The sequence below is a fragment of the Phytophthora cinnamomi genome, assembly GCF_018691715.1.
Source record: "Phytophthora cinnamomi strain GKB4 chromosome Unknown Contig4, whole genome shotgun sequence".
NCBI classification, from domain to species: Eukaryota; Oomycota; class Peronosporomycetes; order Peronosporales; family Peronosporaceae; genus Phytophthora; species Phytophthora cinnamomi.
Window position 1 is genome coordinate 1,403,296 of NW_027150937.1, and position 19,965 is coordinate 1,423,260.

At 58.3% G+C, this 19,965-nt stretch overlaps 10 protein-coding genes across 11 annotated transcripts; 5 read left to right on the plus strand and 5 right to left on the minus strand.

Moving 5' to 3' along the window:
* Positions 1-651: 651 nt before the first annotated feature.
* On the plus strand, positions 652-1,086 carry IUM83_05462 (putative HIT domain-containing protein; the record flags this gene model as incomplete). Its single annotated transcript, XM_067929600.1, has 1 exon — positions 652-1,086. The coding sequence occupies one exon, from the start codon at positions 652-654 to the stop codon at positions 1,084-1,086; it is 435 nt and encodes a 144-aa protein (XP_067799735.1).
* A 367-nt stretch (positions 1,087-1,453) lies between these two features.
* On the plus strand, positions 1,454-5,914 carry IUM83_05463 (phospholipid-transporting ATPase; the record flags this gene model as incomplete). 2 transcript variants are annotated; one of them, XM_067929601.1, is made up of 3 exons in its annotated part: positions 1,454-3,338; positions 3,630-4,520; positions 4,771-4,784. In XM_067929601.1, the coding sequence occupies 3 exons, from the start codon at positions 1,454-1,456 to the stop codon at positions 4,782-4,784; spliced, it is 2,790 nt and encodes a 929-aa protein (XP_067799466.1). The 2 variants fall into 2 exon arrangements, with proteins under 2 accessions (XP_067799466.1, XP_067799467.1); XM_067929602.1 differs by having other exon boundaries at positions 1,454-5,914.
* Positions 5,915-6,832: 918 nt separating this feature from the next.
* IUM83_05464 (putative transmembrane protein) lies at positions 6,833-8,424 on the minus strand (the record flags this gene model as incomplete). Its single annotated transcript, XM_067929603.1, has 2 exons — positions 6,833-6,839; positions 6,932-8,424. 2 exons carry the CDS (start codon positions 8,422-8,424, stop codon positions 6,833-6,835), a joined length of 1,500 nt encoding a protein of 499 aa, XP_067799465.1.
* Positions 8,425-8,623: 199 nt separating this feature from the next.
* On the plus strand, positions 8,624-9,921 carry IUM83_05465 (Decapping enzyme complex component DCP1; the record flags this gene model as incomplete). The annotated part of the gene is made up of 5 exons (XM_067929604.1): positions 8,624-8,773; positions 8,880-8,920; positions 8,981-9,110; positions 9,183-9,265; positions 9,342-9,921. The coding sequence occupies 5 exons, from the start codon at positions 8,624-8,626 to the stop codon at positions 9,919-9,921; spliced, it is 984 nt and encodes a 327-aa protein (XP_067799464.1).
* Positions 9,922-10,205: 284 nt separating this feature from the next.
* On the plus strand, positions 10,206-11,195 carry IUM83_05466 (endonuclease III-like protein 1; the record flags this gene model as incomplete). The annotated part of the gene is made up of 1 exon (XM_067929605.1): positions 10,206-11,195. The coding sequence occupies one exon, from the start codon at positions 10,206-10,208 to the stop codon at positions 11,193-11,195; it is 990 nt and encodes a 329-aa protein (XP_067799463.1).
* A 103-nt stretch (positions 11,196-11,298) lies between these two features.
* Positions 11,299-11,808, minus strand: IUM83_05467 (uncharacterized protein; the record flags this gene model as incomplete). The annotated part of the gene is made up of 1 exon (XM_067929606.1): positions 11,299-11,808. The coding sequence occupies one exon, from the start codon at positions 11,806-11,808 to the stop codon at positions 11,299-11,301; it is 510 nt and encodes a 169-aa protein (XP_067799733.1).
* Positions 11,809-12,271: 463 nt separating this feature from the next.
* Positions 12,272-13,518, plus strand: IUM83_05468 (Serine/threonine-protein phosphatase; the record flags this gene model as incomplete). The annotated part of the gene is made up of 5 exons (XM_067929607.1): positions 12,272-12,489; positions 12,573-12,636; positions 12,729-12,794; positions 12,855-13,073; positions 13,399-13,518. The coding sequence occupies 5 exons, from the start codon at positions 12,272-12,274 to the stop codon at positions 13,516-13,518; spliced, it is 687 nt and encodes a 228-aa protein (XP_067799462.1).
* Positions 13,519-14,577: 1,059 nt separating this feature from the next.
* On the minus strand, positions 14,578-16,162 carry IUM83_05469 (M96 mating-specific protein family; the record flags this gene model as incomplete). Its single annotated transcript, XM_067929608.1, has 2 exons — positions 14,578-15,024; positions 15,101-16,162. The coding sequence occupies 2 exons, from the start codon at positions 16,160-16,162 to the stop codon at positions 14,578-14,580; spliced, it is 1,509 nt and encodes a 502-aa protein (XP_067799461.1).
* A 945-nt stretch (positions 16,163-17,107) lies between these two features.
* On the minus strand, positions 17,108-18,313 carry IUM83_05470 (LRR-GTPase of the ROCO family; the record flags this gene model as incomplete). The annotated part of the gene is made up of 1 exon (XM_067929609.1): positions 17,108-18,313. One exon carries the CDS (start codon positions 18,311-18,313, stop codon positions 17,108-17,110), a length of 1,206 nt encoding a protein of 401 aa, XP_067799529.1.
* Positions 18,314-18,800: 487 nt separating this feature from the next.
* IUM83_05471 (uncharacterized protein) lies at positions 18,801-19,550 on the minus strand (the record flags this gene model as incomplete). The annotated part of the gene is made up of 1 exon (XM_067929610.1): positions 18,801-19,550. One exon carries the CDS (start codon positions 19,548-19,550, stop codon positions 18,801-18,803), a length of 750 nt encoding a protein of 249 aa, XP_067799648.1.
* Positions 19,551-19,965: the final 415 nt, after the last annotated feature.

Sequence of the window (19,965 nt, forward strand, 5' to 3'; positions counted from 1 at the left end):
TTTAAGAGGTTTTGACTTGTGGAGAAGACGTGAAAAACGATATTCATAGCAATTGATATCCTTTCGAGTCCGATTGCGCGTCCGAAATTAGGCCGGGAGTAACCCATTCCGAAATTATCTCGGCGAGTCTTCCAAACAGGCGGACACAAGATCTCGCCATAGATCCTGGAGAACTGGTTTGCGTACTCCCGCCGATATACAAGTTAGTGCGTAGTGAATTTCGTTCAAGTTAGTACTTTTTGGTCGGTAAAAAACACTGGAAAGGAATGTCGCACAAGTTGCTGCGTCGAGCGAGTTTCCACGAACTTTCCTCCTTGGTGTCCCGCACACCAGGCTGTATTTCCATAACTGTCCGTTTTTGAAAGTTTACCCTGCTCGGCGAATATCAAGATAAGACGATGATGGCGCCCACCCCGGTCGAGTCGAGATCGCACGCGCACGCGCACGACTCTCGCCCAGCGCAGGATCCTGCGGAGGAAGATAAGAAACCCACCCTCAGGGTGTCACTGGCCAAAGCAAAGAGCCCCGCAAGCGGGGCTCCGCTCCGCTAGTGATCTATCGAGTTCGAGAGGGTTTTTAATCAGAGACCCAAACTTGACCGCACAGTAAAAAAAATCCCCCACCGCAGATACTACTGTACAGTGATCCACCATGGCCCGCATCGCGTACGACCCGGAGAACGTGTTCCTCAAGATCATCAAGGGCGAGATCCCGAGCTACAAGCTGTTCGAGACGGAGCACGTGCTGGCCATCCTGGACGCGTTCCCGGCGGTGCCGGGCCACGCGCTGCTGCTGCCCAAGGCGCCGGGCTTCGCGACGGTGCTGGACATGACGCCCGAGGTGGCGGCCAACGTGTTCAAGGAGCTGCCGCGCCTGGCCAGAGCCGTGCAGGAGGCCACGGGCTGTGACGGCCTCAACATCGTGCAGAACAACGGCGCGGCCTCGGGCCAGGCCGTCTTCCACGCGCACATCCACGTGGTCCCGCGCTTCGACGGCGACGAGCTCATCAAGGTGCCGACCGGCCAGTCCTTGATCTCCCAGGAGGACGGCCAGGCCATGCAGGCCAAGATCCAGAACAAGCTCTAGGTCTGTGGGCCCAGCCCTGGTAGTGCCATAGCCACGCTAGTAGTCACACCCCACACCCGTTTCGTGACGTCCTTGAACCTCATAATCCATGGCCAGCCAGCATCTGCCGTTGAATTGAACTCCTGAGGCTCACGACTAAATGTTTACTGCTCAGCTCTGCTCTGCTGCGTTCGTATATTTAGGCTGGAGACGTCGCAAGGCGGAAACAACCACCGCTTGCGCTTGTCGGTCGGTCGTTTTATCGGCCGCGTGACTAGTTGGGAGTCTTCATTCTTGAAGCGCAACCGCCCGACGAAAGCCATTTTCCACCGAGCGGCGGAAGCTTCCTGGGCTACAAGCTGCTGATCTCCGCCGTTGGGAGGCGACAATGACCGTTTTCGAAGCTGTTCTGGGCCCGGGGGCGGCGCGGGTCACCGATGTGTCAGTGGACGCGGAGGCGTCGTCGTACCGGACAGTGCAGGTTGGCGAGTCCCCCGTGGCTGCATCGAGTGGGTGGGCCCCCAAGATGCTGGCGGAGGCGGCGGCGGGGCTCGGCACGTCGACCATGTCGATTTTGTCGGCAGTGAGCGACGGAGCGACGGGAGACAATGGAGGAGCGCTGGGCCTGGCGGAGTCCAGCGCTCGCTGCATTTTCGTGAACGACCCCGAAGCGAACGCAGCGCAGAAGTTCTGCAACAACAAGGTGATCACCGCCAAGTACACCAAGCTCAACTTCATCCCGCGGTTCTTCTACGGGCGACTCTCGCAGGTGGCCAACTTCTACTTCTTGCTGGTCGGCGCGGGTCAGATCATCCCCGAGATCTCGTCGACGCAGACGATTCCGTACCAGTGGATTGTGCTGATGCTCGTACTGTCAATTGACGCGGTGTTTGCCGCCATCGAGGATCGTGGTCGCCACATCGCGGACGCTAAGATGAATGCCCGAGTTTCCCACATCTTCGACTTGGACGAACCGGACTGCTTTCGTGACGATACCTGGCGGAGCGTTGCTGTCGGAGATATCATTAAGGTGGTGAACTACGAATCGATTCCGGCCGACGTCCTCTTGCTCGCTGTTTCCGAACCAGATCCGAATGCCCCTACTGGCATTTGCTTTGTGGAGACGAAATCGCTGGATGGTGAGACGAATCTCAAGGTGCGTCAGGCCTTGAGCTGTACGTTTTCACAGCTCAGTGACCCGCGTGCCCTCGCTCAGCTTCCTGGTCGAGTGATTTGCGAGAAACCCAACCATGACGTCAACAACTTCTCTGGGCGTTTCGAGCCACAGAGCGGGCACGCCATTCCGATCGACCTCAAGAATGTGGTCCTGCGAGGCTGTGTAATCCGTAACACCCCGTTCATTTATGGCCTAGTCCTGAATACGGGTAGCGACACCAAGATCATGCAGGCCGGGTCTCACACTCCCCCAACCAAGATCAGCAAGATTCTCGCCATCGTGAATCGCGGCAATGCGCTTTTGATGGCAATTCTTGCATCGTTGTGCGTTTTGGGAGCGGCGCTGTGCGCATTCTGGGTTTCCCAGAACCTCGAAGGCGCGACGTACTTGCACCTTGAAAATCTCACTGGTGTTGCCCCGTTCCGCAATGACGTTGTTGGTATCCTGATCTACCTGGGCTACTACTGGATCCTCATCGCGTCATTCGTTCCCATTACGTTGTACGTCACCATCGCCATCGTCAAGACCTACCAAACGTTCTTCTTGAACCGCGATCTAGCCATGTATGATGATGTGACCGACACGCCAGCTCTAGTGCGGAACTCCGATCTCAACGACGACCTGGGTCAAGTCACACATATTTTCAGTGACAAAACCGGCACGCTAACTGCGAACGAAATGGACTTTCGCAAGATGAGCATTCACGGGGTTTCTTACGGGCGTGGCACCACTGAAATAGGTCGAGAAGCTACGCGGCGACTTGGAAAGGATCTCTCAGCTAGCGATGTGCTTGCGGACAACACGCCCATTCTGGTGAAGACGGAGAACGTCAACTTCTTGGACCCTGCAGGGGATTTGGAACGGGATAGCGATGCACGCCTGCATCCGGAACAGGCTGCTCGCATTCACGATTTCTTCGTACACCTAGCAGTGTGCCATTCCGTTGTTCGAGAAACCTTGTCGGGCAATGACACAGGCACAGGTTTCTCTGCTTCCTCACCAGATGAGCTCGCTCTAGTGTCTGGTGCCAACTACTTCGGCTACTCGTTTCAAGCTCGTCGAAACGGTGAAGTAGCAATTTCGGTTCCTCGTAAACGTGAGGAAGTAGTCTATGAACTCCTTGAGATGGTCGACTTCACCAGCACGCGCAAGCGGATGTCGGTTGTGGTGCGCACGCCCGACAAGCGCATCTTGTTGTTGACTAAGGGCGCTGACTCTGTTATCTTTCCCCGCTTGGCCCCGTCCTCGGATCCGGCGATCGTAGAAACGACACTTGCACACCTTGAGCGGTATGCGACTGAGGGTCTACGGACACTTGTCATCGCTCAAAAGGAGCTCACCCCGGACGCGTATACTGAGTGGTCTTGCGAGTACGACGCAGCATTAGGTGATCTGGAGCAAATGGCGCGGCAGAAGCGTGGTGAACCTAACCGTATCGAGGAGCTCGAGGAAGCGTTAGAGCAAGGATTGCAGCTAATGGGCGCTACAGCGATTGAGGATCGGCTTCAGGACCAAGTGACATCCACGCTGGGAGACCTGTCTCGGGCTGGTATCAAAATCTGGGTGCTCACGGGCGACAAGGAAGAAACTGCTGTGAATATTGGCTTTGCGTGCCAACTTCTTAACAACGACATGGAGCGTATCATGATTAACTCGGAGACAACACCGTCGGCTTCAGATCTCTACGACATGCTACTGGCTCGCTGTACTGAGACCCGAAAGCGTTTGGAGCGGCAAGCGAACGGAGCAAAAGAGGACACTCAACCGCAAGCCATCGTGATTGACGGCCGGAGCTTGACAATGGTGTTCAGCAACAACGTGCTGTCGGAGCTGTTCCTAGAGGTATCCCAACAGTGCGTCTCCGTCATCTGCTGCCGTGTTTCACCGAAGCAAAAGGCTCAGGTGGTTCGGCTCTTCAAAACCAATTTGCACGGCTGTCGTTCACTTTCCATCGGTGATGGCGCCAATGACGTCGCCATGATTCAGGAAGCGCACATCGGCGTTGGAATTTCGGGCCACGAGGGTATGCAGGCAGTGAATGCGAGTGACTTCGCCATCGCTCAATTTCGTTTCCTGAAGCGACTGCTACTTGTGCACGGTCACTGGAACTATCGGCGTATGTCCAAACTTGCGTTGTACGTGGTGTACAAGAACATTCTGCTGTTTGGCACCGAGTTTGTGCTGGCTGTGCTGCCTCAGTGTGGGTCTTCCGGTACGCTTTTCTTCAACAATATGTGGATCAACGGCTACAACGTCTTCTGGTCATCGATGCCCATCAGTATCGTCGCAATTATGGAGCAAGAAGTCCCAGCACGTATCGCAGAGCAGTTCCCTGGACTTTACCATATCGGCGCGCAGGGAGAATTATTCAGTCTACGCATCCTCGCGCAATGGGTGGCTGAAGCCCTTTACGAATGCGTAGTCTGCGGACTAGTGCCGGCCATGATCATTGGTGGGCCGGTGGACTCGACTGGCAATGGTTTCTCTCGTGACCTGTGCGGTGCCATCGCGTACTGCTGCTTGATCAGTGTTGGGTGGGTGAAGCTTGCGCTTAACATGGTCACGTGGAATGCCATCACGGCATTTGCTTTCATCGTCTCCATCGTCTTCTGGTACATTTCCGGCTACGTCATTGCTGCATCGTTCCCTACATCAGTAGCAGACACGGCATTCCCGCACATTTTTGGTTTACCCGAGTTCTACCTGGCACTCTTCCTGGCTCTCCTGCTGTGCCTTGGGCGTGACTTCCTTTACAAAGCTTACAAGCGCGAGATGCACCCAGAGTATTATCACATTCTTCAGGAGTTCCACCGACGTGGAAGCCGCAACCCGGATAAAGCTCGCTGGACACCACCGGAGTTGCGCTACGAACGCTTCCAGGCTGACCTGAACGAGGAGAAACCGCGATTCGACCTACCCGAACAGCAGGCCCTGCCGAATCGCCGACCGTCTGAAGCAGATAACAAGGTGTACACTGGCTTCGCATTCTCGACCCAAGTCCTTGAGGACCGGTTCCTGAATCCTTTGCGTGAAATGGTGCTCCCAGTGAGTCAAGTTGCAAATGCCATTGGTCGGGTGTTGTCGCCGAGTGGAAGTCCTACAACCCGTCACAATCCCGAGAGCCCGACACGCCGTGAAGCTTCGGAAGAGCCTAGAACGTTTGAAGAGAAGATTCTTGCTCTGCCGATCGAGGAACAAGCCGTGTACGAGATTCAGCGATACCAAGTGTTCACTGGGTGGGGTTCTCTGCGACCTGGACATCTTCTCATCACGGATCCACCTAAGTTCACCAACGCTCTAATGACCGATGGTGCCGGCACTTTCGATCTCGACCACTGGGTTGTCGACCCGGGTTTCGGCGGCACCGATCAGTGGCAGTACGCTACCAGGTTCAAAGACTTCCTGCGTGCCCAACAGAAGCTGCAGCAGCAGGATACACAGGAAAGTGGACCCCCAGAGCTGCAGTCCCACGCAAGCGGTCTCGACCCAGACCTACAGGAGCGACAGCGCATCAAGAAGAAGCTCAACCGTCTTGTCGGACGCAGTGTTCGCCGCAGGCGCTGGGTACGCAAAGAGAAACTCCTAGCCGAGGCTATAGAGCGCGCCAACATCGCCTTGGCTGCACCAGATCAAGGCACTTCGCCACATTCCCCTGCTCCTTCCCCTCAATAGGCTATATAACTTGCATATATTAGACCAGCACAATCTATGGCTGCTCTTACCTCATCGTAGTAGATATTTTTTCGTCGAAAAACTTTTTCGCATCACGAAAGTAATGCAAAGCGCAGTGGCAAGTCGATGCGAGCGAAACAGCCGAAAGTGACCACCATAGTCACAGCAGTGAGATACCAAAACTGTGCGTGGAAGTCTTGCAACATAAGACGCTGTATCCACAGCCGTGCCGGCATGCCGTCGATACTGCCGGTGATAGCATCAGGGTGGGTCGTCTCGCCCACATCCTCAGGTGATGAGCGTAGTCGAGACCGTAGTTTGCATGTGAAGATTTCTCGGGCGAGGAAAGAACCTCCAAGCCGTCCGATGAACATGCACACACAACGCAGCCACAGGTTCGTTTGGTCTTGTAGAACCGCGAGGGCACTACCTGGCTTTTCAAAAACAGCCAGTAGCGTTAAAAGTGAAGGTACCAGAATAAGTGCGGTTGTGTCGGCCATGTTATCTTGCTCCGCGAGTTTCATCAGGAAGTACAGGGGCCGCAGAGCATCACTGGTAGCTGTTCTCGAGGTAGAAGCCGTCGTGGCAATTGACGGTGCTACGTTTCCATTTCCACTCGTTCGGTCGGCACACTTTCGGCAACTCATTTGAGCTCTCGAGCACTTATCACGAAGAGAGGAGGCTTTCCGTGTACCTGTTTTGCGGGATGGTGAAGAAATGTCCAGTGCTGATGCGTGGGTATCTCTCCGCGAAGTGCTTACACCTCGATCACGTTCACGGTTTCGACTCCCGGTTTCTTGCCAAGACGGCAACTCACCGATAGTAGGCTCCTTCTCATCAATATTTCGTGTCACAATAAACCCATCCGAGCTGTAGCCGCTCTCGAACTCGCAATCGTGATCTCCATCTTCAAGTAAATCAGCATCTGTCTCCATCGCAGCAGCTCCGGCCACACCGCAGTTCAGCCCCAAGAGACCTCGTCTTCCGAGTGACCTCCGACGCGGCAAACATCTAGACACATCCATAGCCGATGTGGTAGTGCGCAGGCAAAATGCAACGGACGAGGTGATGTTGGCATGCAGCGGAACTGCCAGAAATGCTGAAGACGAGCGCTTGAAATCCGTGTAGACACCCGTGTTTAAAAACGCAATGTGAATGTTGTTGAGCAGCAGCATGGCCCAATACAGCGCGTCGATCGGTGTGTCTGAGCCCACGAGAATGTACCAGAACACGTAGTAGTAGAGCTGTCCCACGTACAACAGTGTCGGGTGCGAGAACGGCTCTGACATACTGTTCACCATGTGCGTGATCACGAAGAAGTAGCCCTGCATGAGCAGCAGATAGAGCACTGAGATCGCCAGCTTCAGCCACGACTCACTGGAGGTCGCCGACGATGCCGCAGGGTCTTCCGCCAGTGCGAACAGCCGCACACACAAGTGTCCAAGAAACAGCGGCACATGCACAACCAGCGTGCTGTACGCAACTGCGTGCTCGAAGCTGAATCGCGCGCGCGCGATGCGAGAGCAGAAGAGCACGATGCACAGCACGGGCGACAGCAAGTAGAGCAGGAACCACGACTTGGTCGCGCCTTCCCCGCCACGCGCGGCGCTGTACGCCGAGAACATGATGAGCCACAGCACGAACACGCAGAACCCGCAGCCGTACAGCAGCCGCGTGGCGGGCTGTCCCTGTCGCTGGATCTCCACCTGCTCGTTCCTCAGTTGTCTCTCACTCTCACCGTCACTGCGTATTCCACCGGAGCGTTGCCTCGCACCGAGCGAGAGAGACCTCGGGGCCCTGTATACCCCGTCCTGCTGCTCGTCCTCTTCGGGCACGCCGTGCATCCTGTTGTGGTCCTGCTCCTGCTCCATGACCAGGTCGTCGTACTGCGAGCGCGGCGTCCTCGGCTGCATGCTGAAGAAGAGCGGCACGGCGCCCAGCGCCACGATGCCGAACAGCGTGTTGCCCACGATCCACGAGTACCTGCTGGCGGGCAGGCTCATGTACCACTCGACGAGGCTGATGGCGGCGCTGACGGCGGCCAGCGCGTAGTAGACGCGGGTCTGGGCCTCACCGTCGGCCGCGTCCTCCAGTGCAGAGAAGCGAAACACCAGCAGGAAGGGCGCGGCCACCAGCGCCAAGTTGCACAGGTACCAGACCGGGGTCACCACCAGCGAGTAGGCGGCGTGGCCGAACTGGCCGGCCACGCACAGCAGCGTGAGCAGCACGAGCGACACGAGCGGGAACGTGGCGCGCCACAGCAGCAGGTTCCACTCGCTCTGGGTCTCCGGGCCCTGCCGGAACTTCTCCAGCAGCTCCAGCGCCGCGTGCGACTGGCGACGGGCGCGGCGCGGGCCGGCGGCCAGGAAGCTCTTCCAGGCGCCCCAGGCGCCGCGCGCGGCCGGTGACGGGACGGACATGGCGCTCGGCAAGCTGCTGCTCGAGTGCGGCGCGCGCACGAGCTGCGCCGTCCACGAGACGAGCGCCACGGCGCCGCGCCACAACGCCATGGATGCTACGGCGGACGTGCTCGAGATGTGACAATAAGGCAGGAATTGTGACGTCAAAGGCAGTTATTGGCAGGATTTGCAACAAGTTGCGCCAAGAGCAACTTAACGGCGTATCAGCAGCGCGTTCGACGCCAGTCACTACACTAGGAAACCTCCTTGTACGCACGAGAAGCTTGGCGCCTACAGTTTAAGAGCGAAGATGGCGACCGAGGGCGTGCACGTGGACCGCGCGCAGTCCAACGCCATGAACCTGCAGGTGCTCAAGCGCCAGGACGCCGACGTCATGGAGATCGTGGACACCGCCAGCCACGTCGTCATGTACGAGTTCGACCAGGACGCGCAGAGCTGGGTGCGGTGCTTTGCTTGTAGTGCAGCTGAAGTTTTCGAGCTCCTCTGCCCCCTACGGACGTACTAACGTTGCCGGTGTCTTGGGCAATGCGCTGATGATGTTGCAGAAGCGCAAGGACGTCGAGGGCTGCCTGTTCGTGGTCAAGAGGTGCGTGGACAGCTGTGCCGAGCCTGCAGAGCGGATCGCTGACTGTGTTTGTGGCTGCAGATCGTCGGCGCCGCGCTTCCAGATCTTCGTGAACAACCGCCTGAGCACCACCAACATGACGCTGCCGCTGGACGAGCACCTCCAAGTGGACAACGTCGACAGCTTCCTGATCCTGCGCAGCCCCGACTCGGTAAGATACTCGTGGAGTCGGATCTATTATATTGGAGGGTATAGTGCTCACTACGGTGTGTTGGTGCTGCAGGCGTACTCGTCGGGCTATGCCATCTACGGCATCTGGTTCTTCCCCGAGGAGGACCGCGGCAAGATCCTGCAGTTGCTCCAACGGTACGATGGCTTGTGACTCGGAAGTTGGCGACTGATGAAATGCTGACGGTAAGGTGTTGTGGTGGTGGTCTTGCAGTCTAATTCAGTCGCTGAAGGCCCCGCAGGCTGCCGCTATTGTGGACGCTACACCGACGAAGCAGCCGCCTGCGAAGGCCCAGTCTCCTGCTCAGACGCAGGCGAAGCCCAAGCAGCAACAGCAGCAGACGTCACAGCCTCCTCAGCAGAACGAGCAGCAGCAGGAGCGACCGCCGTCGCAGTCGCGTAATCGGGGACGCTCCCGCAACAAGCGGGACGACTCGAAGCGCCGCGGCGCCGGCGCAGCCAACCCCACAGCGATCTTGCAGCGCTCCCCGAAGGGCAAGCGTAGCAACAGCAGCAGCAGTGGTGGTAGCGTCAACGGCTCGGTCAAGCAGGAGCCTGTCCCTAGCTCGAGCGGCATGATCCCTATCTCGAAGGCAGACGGCATCGCTGCGGGTGAGGCCATCATGGGCATGTTCGCGCAGAACCAGCCGCAACAGCAGCAGAAGCAACAGGCGACGACCTCCAACGTGAGCAAGGAGCAGCTGAAGCAGACGTTGATCGGCCTGCTGGACGACGCGCAGTTCTTCGACCAGATCTACCACGCGTACGTGGACCGCGTCTCGAACCGGGGATGAAGCGTAAGCTTCAACGGGTAGATAGTGTAGGCAACGATGGCGGCCATTGAGGATCGTTGGCATAGAACTTGAGCGGACACCCTTCCACCCCACCCCACCCTCCTCCACGCTCTCGAAATCGAGGCGGACGAGTACGAGGTCAAAGTAGCACGCACCAGAACAGGGAGACCAGACTAACCCACACACACATAACATGGGATCACGCAAGTTGGGCGTGCACAAACTCCTCGACGTTAACCTGCCATTCGCGCTTTGATAGTCACACGTGCACCCCGTTAAAAGCGATGGATGGTGGCGGCGACAACCCGTTCACTCGGTTTGCATTCGCTTCGGCCGCAAAAGCCGACAGCAGCGCCGACGTCAAGGTAGAAATCACCACGCAGCAGTCTACAAGCACAACTGTCAAGCGTGCACGAAGTAAAGAGAAGGAGAAGGAGGCGAGCCCTCGCCGTCGGGCGAAACTCATCAAGACCGAGCCTGAATCCGACAGTGAGAACAAGCCATGCGCCGGCACCTCCGAGTCTGCAGAGCCCGACAGGCGCCTAGAGCTGCTGCTGGAGCTGTATAAAGCACGGGAGGACACGAAGACCCCCATCGACGAGTTCGGCACGCACGCCTGCGTAGCTGAGGGCGTGAGCTGCGCCAAGGTGGAGCGCTTCCAGTTGCTGGTTGCAGCGTTGCTCAGCTCTCAGACACAAGACCCCATCACGTACGCGGCGATGCAGCGTCTGCATCAACTCGGAGAGAAGGACGAAGGCCTCACCATTGAAGTCGTGCAGGCTACGACTGAGGAGAAGCTGAGCGAAGTGCTGAAGCCCGTGGGCTTCTACCACCGCAAGGCGCAGCAGCTCAAGCGCGTGGCTGCTATTCTACGCACCCAATTCCACGGCGACATCCCTCGCTCACTGGACGAGCTGCTGCAACTGCCAGGCATCGGCCCCAAGATCGGCCGGGTCATCACTCTGCTGGCGTGGGGTCACGTCGATGGCATCGTGGTGGACACGCACGTGCACCGCCTCGCTCAACGGCTAGGCTGGGCGTCCACGTCGAACCCGGAGGACACTCGACGAGAGCTGGAGGACTGGATCCCGCGCGAACACTGGGGCAAGCTGTCCCTCGCCGTCGTAGGCTTCGGCCAGACCGTGTGCACCGCCAAACACCCGTCCTGCTCGTCGTGCCCGCTAGCTGCCAAGTGCCCCAGCGCCTTCGAGGTCGAGCCAAAGAAGCGCAGCAACACCAAGAAGCACAAGAAGAAGCCCACGACCTCCACCTAAAGCCAAATAACAGGAGCATTTCATTAATTGCAGCAGCTACGTGGAGCTTCCGACTGCATGGGGGGATTAGTGGTGATACATGACGTCTCTCAGTCTTCTCTCCTCACGCGGCCTGCGAGTACACCACGAGCAGCAGCAGAATGCAGAAGCCCAGCGTGATGACCGCCAGCACCGCCAGCGCGCGGTCCGAGACCTCCTCCATGTTCTCCTTCCTGCGCCTGTGCGACAGCATCTGCGCCGACAGCGAGGCCGGCAGCGAGCTCTTGGGGCTGCCCACCAGCAGGCTGCCGGCGGCCGAGAGCGACGCCATCCAGGAGCCCACGGAGCGCAGCAGCTTGAGCGGCTCCACGCTCACGGAGAAGCCGCGCGGCACCTCCCCCAGGTCCTCGTCATCCTTGCGGCGCCGCCGCTTCCTGCGCGCCGCGGCGCCCTCGTCGAACTGCGGGCGGATCCCCTCGCGGGGCAGCAGGCCGCCCAGCTCCGCGTCGCCTTCGTCCTCGTCCTCGCTGCCGCTGGCCATGAGCGGCTGCCGCAGCTTCCCCGCGTCGTCGTCCATCACGGTGCAGCCCCTGCGCGGGTACGCGGCCTGGAAGCGGCCCCACACGACGTCCATGCTCGTCCCTGGCGGCCTCTTCTTGCCAGTCGAGTGGCTGGTCTGGTTCTGCCTCAGGTTCCGCTTCAATGCAGTGCCCTTCCGGCCCAAAGGACGCACTACAGTGATTCAGCATGGATGTAGCTATATCTCTAGTAATTAATATAGCAATGTAAAATGATGGCTACATGCGTATTTTTAATATCAACAGAACCTGTGTGTATCGATTACCTGTGTAAGATGATCTATAGAAAGTGTTACTGGAGCGATAGTGAACTGTTCGTACAATCAGGATTTTGATGACATCGCGTAATCCGAGCGCATAATTGGTCGTTAAGAGATAGGTAGTGATGTGTAATTGGTCGATAAGATACTAGGGGATTGCTTCCCACGAAAAACCCAGGGTGGGTGATTGCACCAGAAAACCCCATTTTTCGGTGGGTGGGTTGACACGGGGGTGGGTGGGCTGATCCAAAGTTCAGAAATGGAGAACTCGGCGGCTCTGAGGCGCGAGCTGCAGCAGCTCTCGCCAGCGCAGCTCCGGGAGCTGCTGAGCGCCAGCGGCCACGGTCAGCTGCTGCGCGAAGAGCAGGCAGAGCAGCAGACCGCGGCGGACGAGCAGCTCGCGGCGGCCGCCAAGAGCGAGGGCAACGCCTTCTTCCGCCAGGGCCAGATGCAGGACGCCGTCGCCGCCTACTCTCGGTCTGCGATGCAGCTCTACAGTATCCAATCCGCAATTAATGCATCAACTCAATTTCATTTGGTTGCTGTACGGTGATGTACAGATGCATTGCACTGGACCCCACCAACGCCGTGTGCCTCTCGAACCGAGCCGCCGCGTATTTGAAGGTGAGGACGGCGTCATTGAGCCCACTACTGTAGAGTGGGGTTGCAATGACTTACGTCGTTATTATTGCAACATTTATTGCATGTGCGTATAGTTGAAGCAATTCGATTTTGCTGTTGCAGATTGCTCCAAGGCTATTGAGGTGGTTCCGACGATAAAGGTGCAGAATGTTACAACGTGGGAAGACCGAGTTAGTTTTTCGGCTGACGACGAACTGTAGCCGTTTATGCGTAGAGCAGCGGCGTATATTGAACTGCGAGAGTTCGGATGTGCTGTTGATGATCTGGTTGCTGCGTTGGAGTTTGAGCCACGGAATAAGGAATGCCATGCGAAGCTTCAAAGTATTGTGGACGCTGCGGTGGACAAGATGCAACGGATGGAGGCAAGTGGCGATGCGGAGCTACGTTACGCTGGTGTTCGTGCTGCGGTGATTGCTTCGGTTCGTGAAGGGTGGTCAATGAGTGCAGTGCGGGGTAATCCAGGTCCTGCTGCCGTGAATGGGCACACACTTTTTCAAGGGAGCAATGGCCGCATCTACCTCTTTGGCGGAAGAGCTGTGCGTGAACAAAAGCCCGCAGTTTTTGTACTCGACGAGAATGACGATTCAAGTTGGGATATAGTCCCCACTCTAGGAACCGATGCGCCGTCATCCCGTGCCTGGCATACGACATCGGCCATCGGCAACAGGGGAAGCGAATTCTACTGTGTGTATGGCGGTGTCTCGTCTCGGGGTGAGGATTCCGACGTGCATTTACTCGTACCAGCTTCGCCACGGGGATTTCAGTGGCTACTGCCACGTTGTTTGCAACATCCAGGAGCGATTCCTGCACCTCGGTCTGGCCATGCAGCTGTGTCGATTGAGGAGGAAAATGGCGACCGAGTAGTCTATATGTTCGGTGGCAGGACGAAACAAGGCGTGAGCGATCAGTTACTGACGCTGCGATGTATCTCAAGAGCATCAATTGGTGGTGATACTGATACAAGCATTGTGTGGGATGAAGTCCACCTTAGCGAAACAGATGACAGCACAAATAAGCATCTTGCCTGGCCTTCAGCTCGAGATGGCCACTCGATGTGCTGGTTGGACAGCAGGGGGAAGCAGCCGCAGCGACTTGTTGTTTTTGGAGGAAATGGACAGCTCAACGACGAAAGGATGAATGACACATGGCTGTTTGACGTGGAGAAGCAACGCTGGACATTGCTGCAGTGCTCTGGAGATATCCCGCCTCCGCGATCTTATCATACAGCACACACCATCGGCGAGTTTCTTTTCGTTATTGGTGGACGAACGGCGCAATCTGAGGACGACAGTGTCTATATGCTAGACGTCAGCACCTCGAAGTGGTCCAAAGTGCCGATCCCGACCGACCGAACATTAAACCCTCGTGGATGGCATTCCAGTGTTCTTACGGAAGCTGGCAGACTGTTTGTACTGGGTGGCGGTACCTATCACGGCCCCTTGAAAGACGCCGCCACCTTAGACTTGAGTTACATCAAGAACAACGCAGCTTCACTAACCATATAGACATACCTTGACTGACCACTCCATCAATCAATGCATGTAAATTCGTTCGAACGGGACGAGAACTGTGGTTATCAACTGGAGTTACCGAGTCCATGGATCAGAACCAAGGTTATCATATCGGTCGAGCCTCCAATTAACCTGCCTAGCAGCATGACCTAGCAGCATGACCTATCGACCACTGCGATCCCAGAAAAATGAACTCTGCCTCAATTGCCTAGAGTGACGCTACTAAGAGTTGCAGGTGAGACGGTGATAAACAACTTGTAGCACGAGTACACGCACGGCTCTCTGGGTTCGGCACACGCTGGGAGTGACATTTTCTCCCAGCTTGTGAGCACTCGAGCGCATCAGACGTGAGAGCTACGCAAAGAGCGCCATTCAAACATGCACAGGTACAAATATTTCATTCTATTGACGGTTATGGGTTTTCAGTCACTTCCTCCTTGCGCTTGGGGTGTAGCGACTGGTCCATCAGGACATTCTCAATGAGCTGCTGGCTGGATGTGATGGTTGCGAACATGAAGCCCAGCACGAACTCCGTGAAGGCACCGACGGTCGACAGGTCGAACGACCCGCCCTCGGACATCTGCGGCGACACCAAGCAGCACGTCTGGAACATCGAGAAATCGTCACGGCCTCGCACCCGCTTACTGATCACGTAGCCCTTCTCACGAAACCCAAAACTGGAAAACGGCGACTTTGAATTTTCGAGCGCCGATGCCGTCGACACCCACACCACCACCTGTCGATCGTCCTCAATGTATCGGCGCACGACCTGCTTGACGCGAAAATCAGCAGCCAAGTCGTTCGCCATGAATTCGATCGCAAACATTTCCGCAACCGTATCGGATGAAGACTCAACGTCCTACACGTTTCAAAACCAACACCACAGTCAGAAAAAAAAATGGCGAGAACAACTCAGCACAACACAGACTCCTTACCTTGGAGAAATTCTCGTACAGATTCCCTCGGTGCTTTTCACTGCCACGGAAGTGGCTCCACACCGCTTCAGCTGCTGTGTGGAAGTCGAACGGTAGCATCTTGTTGGTGAAAATGTCGACGTACATACCCTCGGGGCCTTCGCGCATTTGCGCATTGGTGCACGCCGTCTCCAAGTGCTTCAGTCCGTTGGCAGCGAGCACGTCGTCCACTTCTCCATACGCGGCCTCTGCGCGAGCCAGGAGCGTATCGTAGGTGTCTTTGTCCAATAGAAGGTCCCAAGTGGAGCCCGGCGCACTGCCGACCGAGTCGGCCACAACGCCATTGAAGCCAGCCAACTGCTGCCGGGTTCGCCGCTGCATGACCGCCTCCATACTCTTGGCCAACTTGATCTGGCTTTCCAGCACCAGCTTGAGCCGCGCGTTCTCCCGCTCTGCCTTCTCTCGCCGAAGCTGCTGGGTCGCTGCCATGTCGCGCCACACGGGGGGCATCCCTACTGTGTCCACGATGGATCTCGTGCTGGCGCTGCTGCTGCTGGTCGAGTCCTTGTTCTCAATGTACTGCTGACGCAGCGACTGCAGTTGGTCCTCCATCTGCTTCACCTTGTTGCGCAGGTAGGCCAGCTCGTTCTTGCGGTTGTCCCGCGCCCGGTTCGGGTTGAGCCGCACGCGCTTCTTCGTCTTGCCGCTCGCTGCCTCCTGGCCGCCGCGGCTGCCTCGGCGAGCAGCGGGGCCGTTGGCAGTCGCGACGGACAGCGTCGAGCTGTTGCTGGGCGAGCTGGCCGCTTGGGAGGTCACCGTGATGGTCCCGGGCTCCGTCTTGACGCCGCCGGGGGAGCCCGAGAGCCCCACCTCCAGCAGCAGACTCTCCAGCTCGTCATCGGCGATGACGTCGTGTCCTCCTCCAGTCATCGCCACGCTGGCGGACGCCGGGGGCCGCTGCAGCGGACGGAGGCCCTCGTGGGACGACGGGAGAGCCCCGTGAGCCGGCGCGTCGTGCGCGAAGTCGTCCACGAAGGACAGCGCCGCCTCCAGCGCCTCCATCTCGTCGTCATGCAGCAGCATCGCGGCGCCTCGCCTGGAGAAGAACTGCGATTTCTATGAAACACGTGGGAGGACCGTATGGTCATCATTTGACAGGTTACAATCGGACGATCGCAATTGGATGGCTGCACTGCCCGTTGAATTGACGTGACGGACGAACAGTGCCGCACCAAGTACTGTAGCGCCAACTGCTAGTTGGTATTTACGTGAACTCTTGCTTCCTATTAGTTCATGTGTCTTCTTTCCGTCAGCGCTGGGCGCTGCTAAGGTGCATTACATGTGCATCCGGTTGAGAACCCATGCAAAGCGGAGTGCAGCAGCGCTTTGCCAGCCACTCTCGCAACTTCAACACCTGAAGAAGGCACCGTGCCGTCGGTACAAGCCCCCTTTCTGAAGAGGGTAACTGGCAAGCCAGAGAACGAATACAGTGCATGCGAATCGCAACTCGCGAGTACCGGACTGTGGTGGAGTCCACTACTACCTTCCGTCAACAAGTTGTCGAACAACTGACTTCCAGGTGACCGTTGCTGCAGTGGAAGTCATCACTTCTGGATTGCTGCTTGTGAGCTTCCTCGCCGTGCAAGTTTGCAGTGATTCATATCAAAAGAACAGTTTTTCAATGCTACCGGAAGCAGAATTCAGGAAACCTGCTTCAAAGCTTGCCGTCTCGACGTTCGAGTGAAGCTTGCCAGTACTTGTACAATCTTCAACGAGATTCTTGGAGATTTTTTACGGACGATTCGTTCGAAAGTCGTTTACAAACAAATGTGAACATCATCGCACGTTTACCAGCACCGCTGGACTATCGATAACGATAAGCAACGCTCTGCTCACATTTGCTACTCGCCACACCACAGGGTGGGGCTTTGCAACACGTCGAGGTCGAATGCAGCAACGCACAGTTCATTCAGTAGAAGCAACCCTTATAAGAAAATAAAACGGAGGTGACCACAGCAGATATCCTCATCATTGTGCCTGGACGGCTGAAGACTTGGATGCCACGTCGGGGAGCTGATAGACGCGTTTGCGAGAGAACTCGGCGACGAGGTGCGAGTTATTGGCGGGGTCGTCCTCTGGCGCGCCGTCTCCTAGACCTTCGTCACTGCCGCCTTTGTGGTCGAAGCTTTGACTCAAGAAGGTCGCTGACGAGTTGGACGGGGGATCTTCCAGGGTCTGCAGGAACTGGTGCGACGACGTTGGCGGTGTATCCGGACTTGGCATGGGGTCTCCCAGAATGGCGTGACGGTAGCTGGCCTTGCGGTTCTTCCACTTGGTCATGACAGCTTCAAGACTGGAGCAGCCGTCCAAGAAGTTGGGCAGCTCTCCACGCAGCCGATTGTCTCGGAAGTCGGACTCCTTGAGGAACTTGAGGCGAGCAATGCTGCCGGGCACTCGGCCCTCCAGCGCGTTGTCGAAGAGGTAGAGATACTCGAGGTCTTCGAGCTCGCCCAGCGTCTCCGGGATGGGGCCGCTGAGCTGGTTGCTTGACAGGTTGAGGAACTCGAGCGCCTTGCAGCAGCCGAGCGACGGCGGGATGATCCCCGTGAGCTCGTTGTTCCGCAGCGACAAGAACACAAGCGCCTGCATGTGGCCGATGTCCGCCGGTATCTTCCCCGTGAGGCAGTTGCCGCGCACGCTGAGCTTCGTGAGCTGCGTGAGTTGGCACAGCGCGTCGGGCAGTGCGCCGCACAGGTTGTTGTGCTGCAGCTGCAGCGTCCGCAGGCTCTGGAGCTTGCCCAGCTCCTTGGGGATGGTGCCGGACAGCGAGTTCTGGTACAGGTTGAGCTCCTGCAGCTGCGCGCAGTCGCCGAGCTGGCGCGGGACGGCGCCCGTCATGTCGTTGCAGCTCAAGTCGAGCCGCTTGAGGTCCGCGAGCGCGTGCAGCTCGGCCGGAATCTCGCCACGCAGCTGGTTCTTGGACAGGTCGAGCACGCGGAGCTGCGGCAGGCGCGCCAGGCTGGCGGCCGGCAGACACCCGCTCAGCTCGTTGGCCGGCAGCTCCAGCGCCACCACGTGGCCCGTGGCCACCTCGACGCCGAACCACTGCTCCGGGTCGCGCGTGGGCTGCTTCCAGCCGTCGCGGCGGCGCCAGCGCTCGCCGCCCAGCGCGTCGTACAGCTCCACGAGCGCCGCCACCTCGGTGGCCGGGATCGAGCTCTGTCCTTGGCCCATTGGCGGGTCTTATCCTGGATATTCTCCTCCTCCTCCGCTGCTCTCTCTGCTCTGGGCGGTTTCTGGGATGGAGCCTCGTCGAAATGGCTTCGCAACAAGAAGAAGGGCGGGCGAGGCAGACGCAGGCGAGATCAGACCCAGCAGCGCGAATATGATTCAGTTCGGTGTGCAGCGCAGTGCAGCGTTACTATCGGGCGTCACGACAGAGCGGCCCATGATGTGGCCGCCCCATCTGGTCGAAGCGCACCAAAGCTCTCGATCCGAGATGGCAGGGAAGAGCGAGGCGCAGGCAGAAGCAAATGCAGTGCTAGGCGAAGATGGATAGGATGAGGGGAATTGCGCAGCTACCGCTGGCTGCGTTCATTAGATTAAACGGTCTCATACTCACGCGCGGATAATAATTATGGGGACTGGGGGCTTCCAGTAGGTGGTGGAGGTGATGGTGATGTGATGATGGTAGAGGTGACGACGGACGGAACGAGCCGCCTTATAGCGCGTAGCTCTGCTGGTCCAGCGAAGGCTCGCGGTTCCGCGACGGCGGCGGCGAGAGCGTCACGTCCGACTGGTACTGGGGCACGTAGCGTGGCACGTACTGCGGCTGGTGCTCGTTACCGGCATCGGCCACTGCCACCTCGAAGTTGGGGCCACTCACGGACGCCGCGGCCAGTGCCTTGGCTGCTAGCCGCTTCTGCTTGCGCTTGTTGATGCTGTACGAGATGATGCTGTTCTCGGGCGGCGCTGTAGAGGTGGGCGCGAATGGCCGCGTGAGCTCGTCGCCGGAGAGCGCACCGCGACGGCCACGCTGACGCGGCGGTGAAGCCTCGGAATCCACAGGCAGCACGGGTATCCGCGAGCTCTCGGGCATAGGCTCGGGAGAAGGCTCACCGGGGGAGCCGCTGGCGCTGCGCGAGGACGCGAAGGACGACTTGCGGCTGGAGCTGGACGAGCTCTTGGTCAGCGCGGACACCAGCTGGTTGAGGTCGAAGGCGAAGGCTGGCTGGAAGGAGTGCGGGTCCTTGGACGGCGCGACGCCGTCGAGCGCGGCGTTGAGGTCACGACGCTGGGCCAGTGCCGGCAGGCGGCGCATGGAGGTGGTGCCCCAGGCCGCGGCCACGGCCTCGAACTCGAAGCCGTCGTAGTTGGCGAACGTGGACATCTCGGGCGACAGCTCACGGCTGGCCACGGTGTCCGCCGAGATGGGGACGTTGTAGTAGTTGCCGCTGCGCGTGCTGCGCATGACGGACGTGTAGCGCGGCTCGACCATCATGTTGACTACCGGTAAGGTGCTCTAGAGACCGCGAGTTGGCGAGTGAGTGGCGTCGCTGCTGCGCGCACGTGTGTGTAGCGTTGCGGTGCGGAGAGGCTCGGAGAAACGGCCGCGTCTGTCGTAGCGGGCGGCGTGCTGGAGCGGAAGGCCCACCAAGACGTGCTGCTCGCTCGGCTGTGCGCTGGTCGTCAAGTGCTCAAGTGGTGGGCCACGCCGGCCGCGCTCCGCTCGGTGCCGCCGCCCCGAGCCTGTCCGTCGCGGCGTCGCACCTCTACGGTTAGGTCTCCCCATCCGGTCGCCATTTCAGCCGCGGAGCGGACACCTTGGCCGCGGTATGTATGAGCTGACAGTGCTCCAGCGCTCGCCGGCTGGCGCCGCGGCCTGC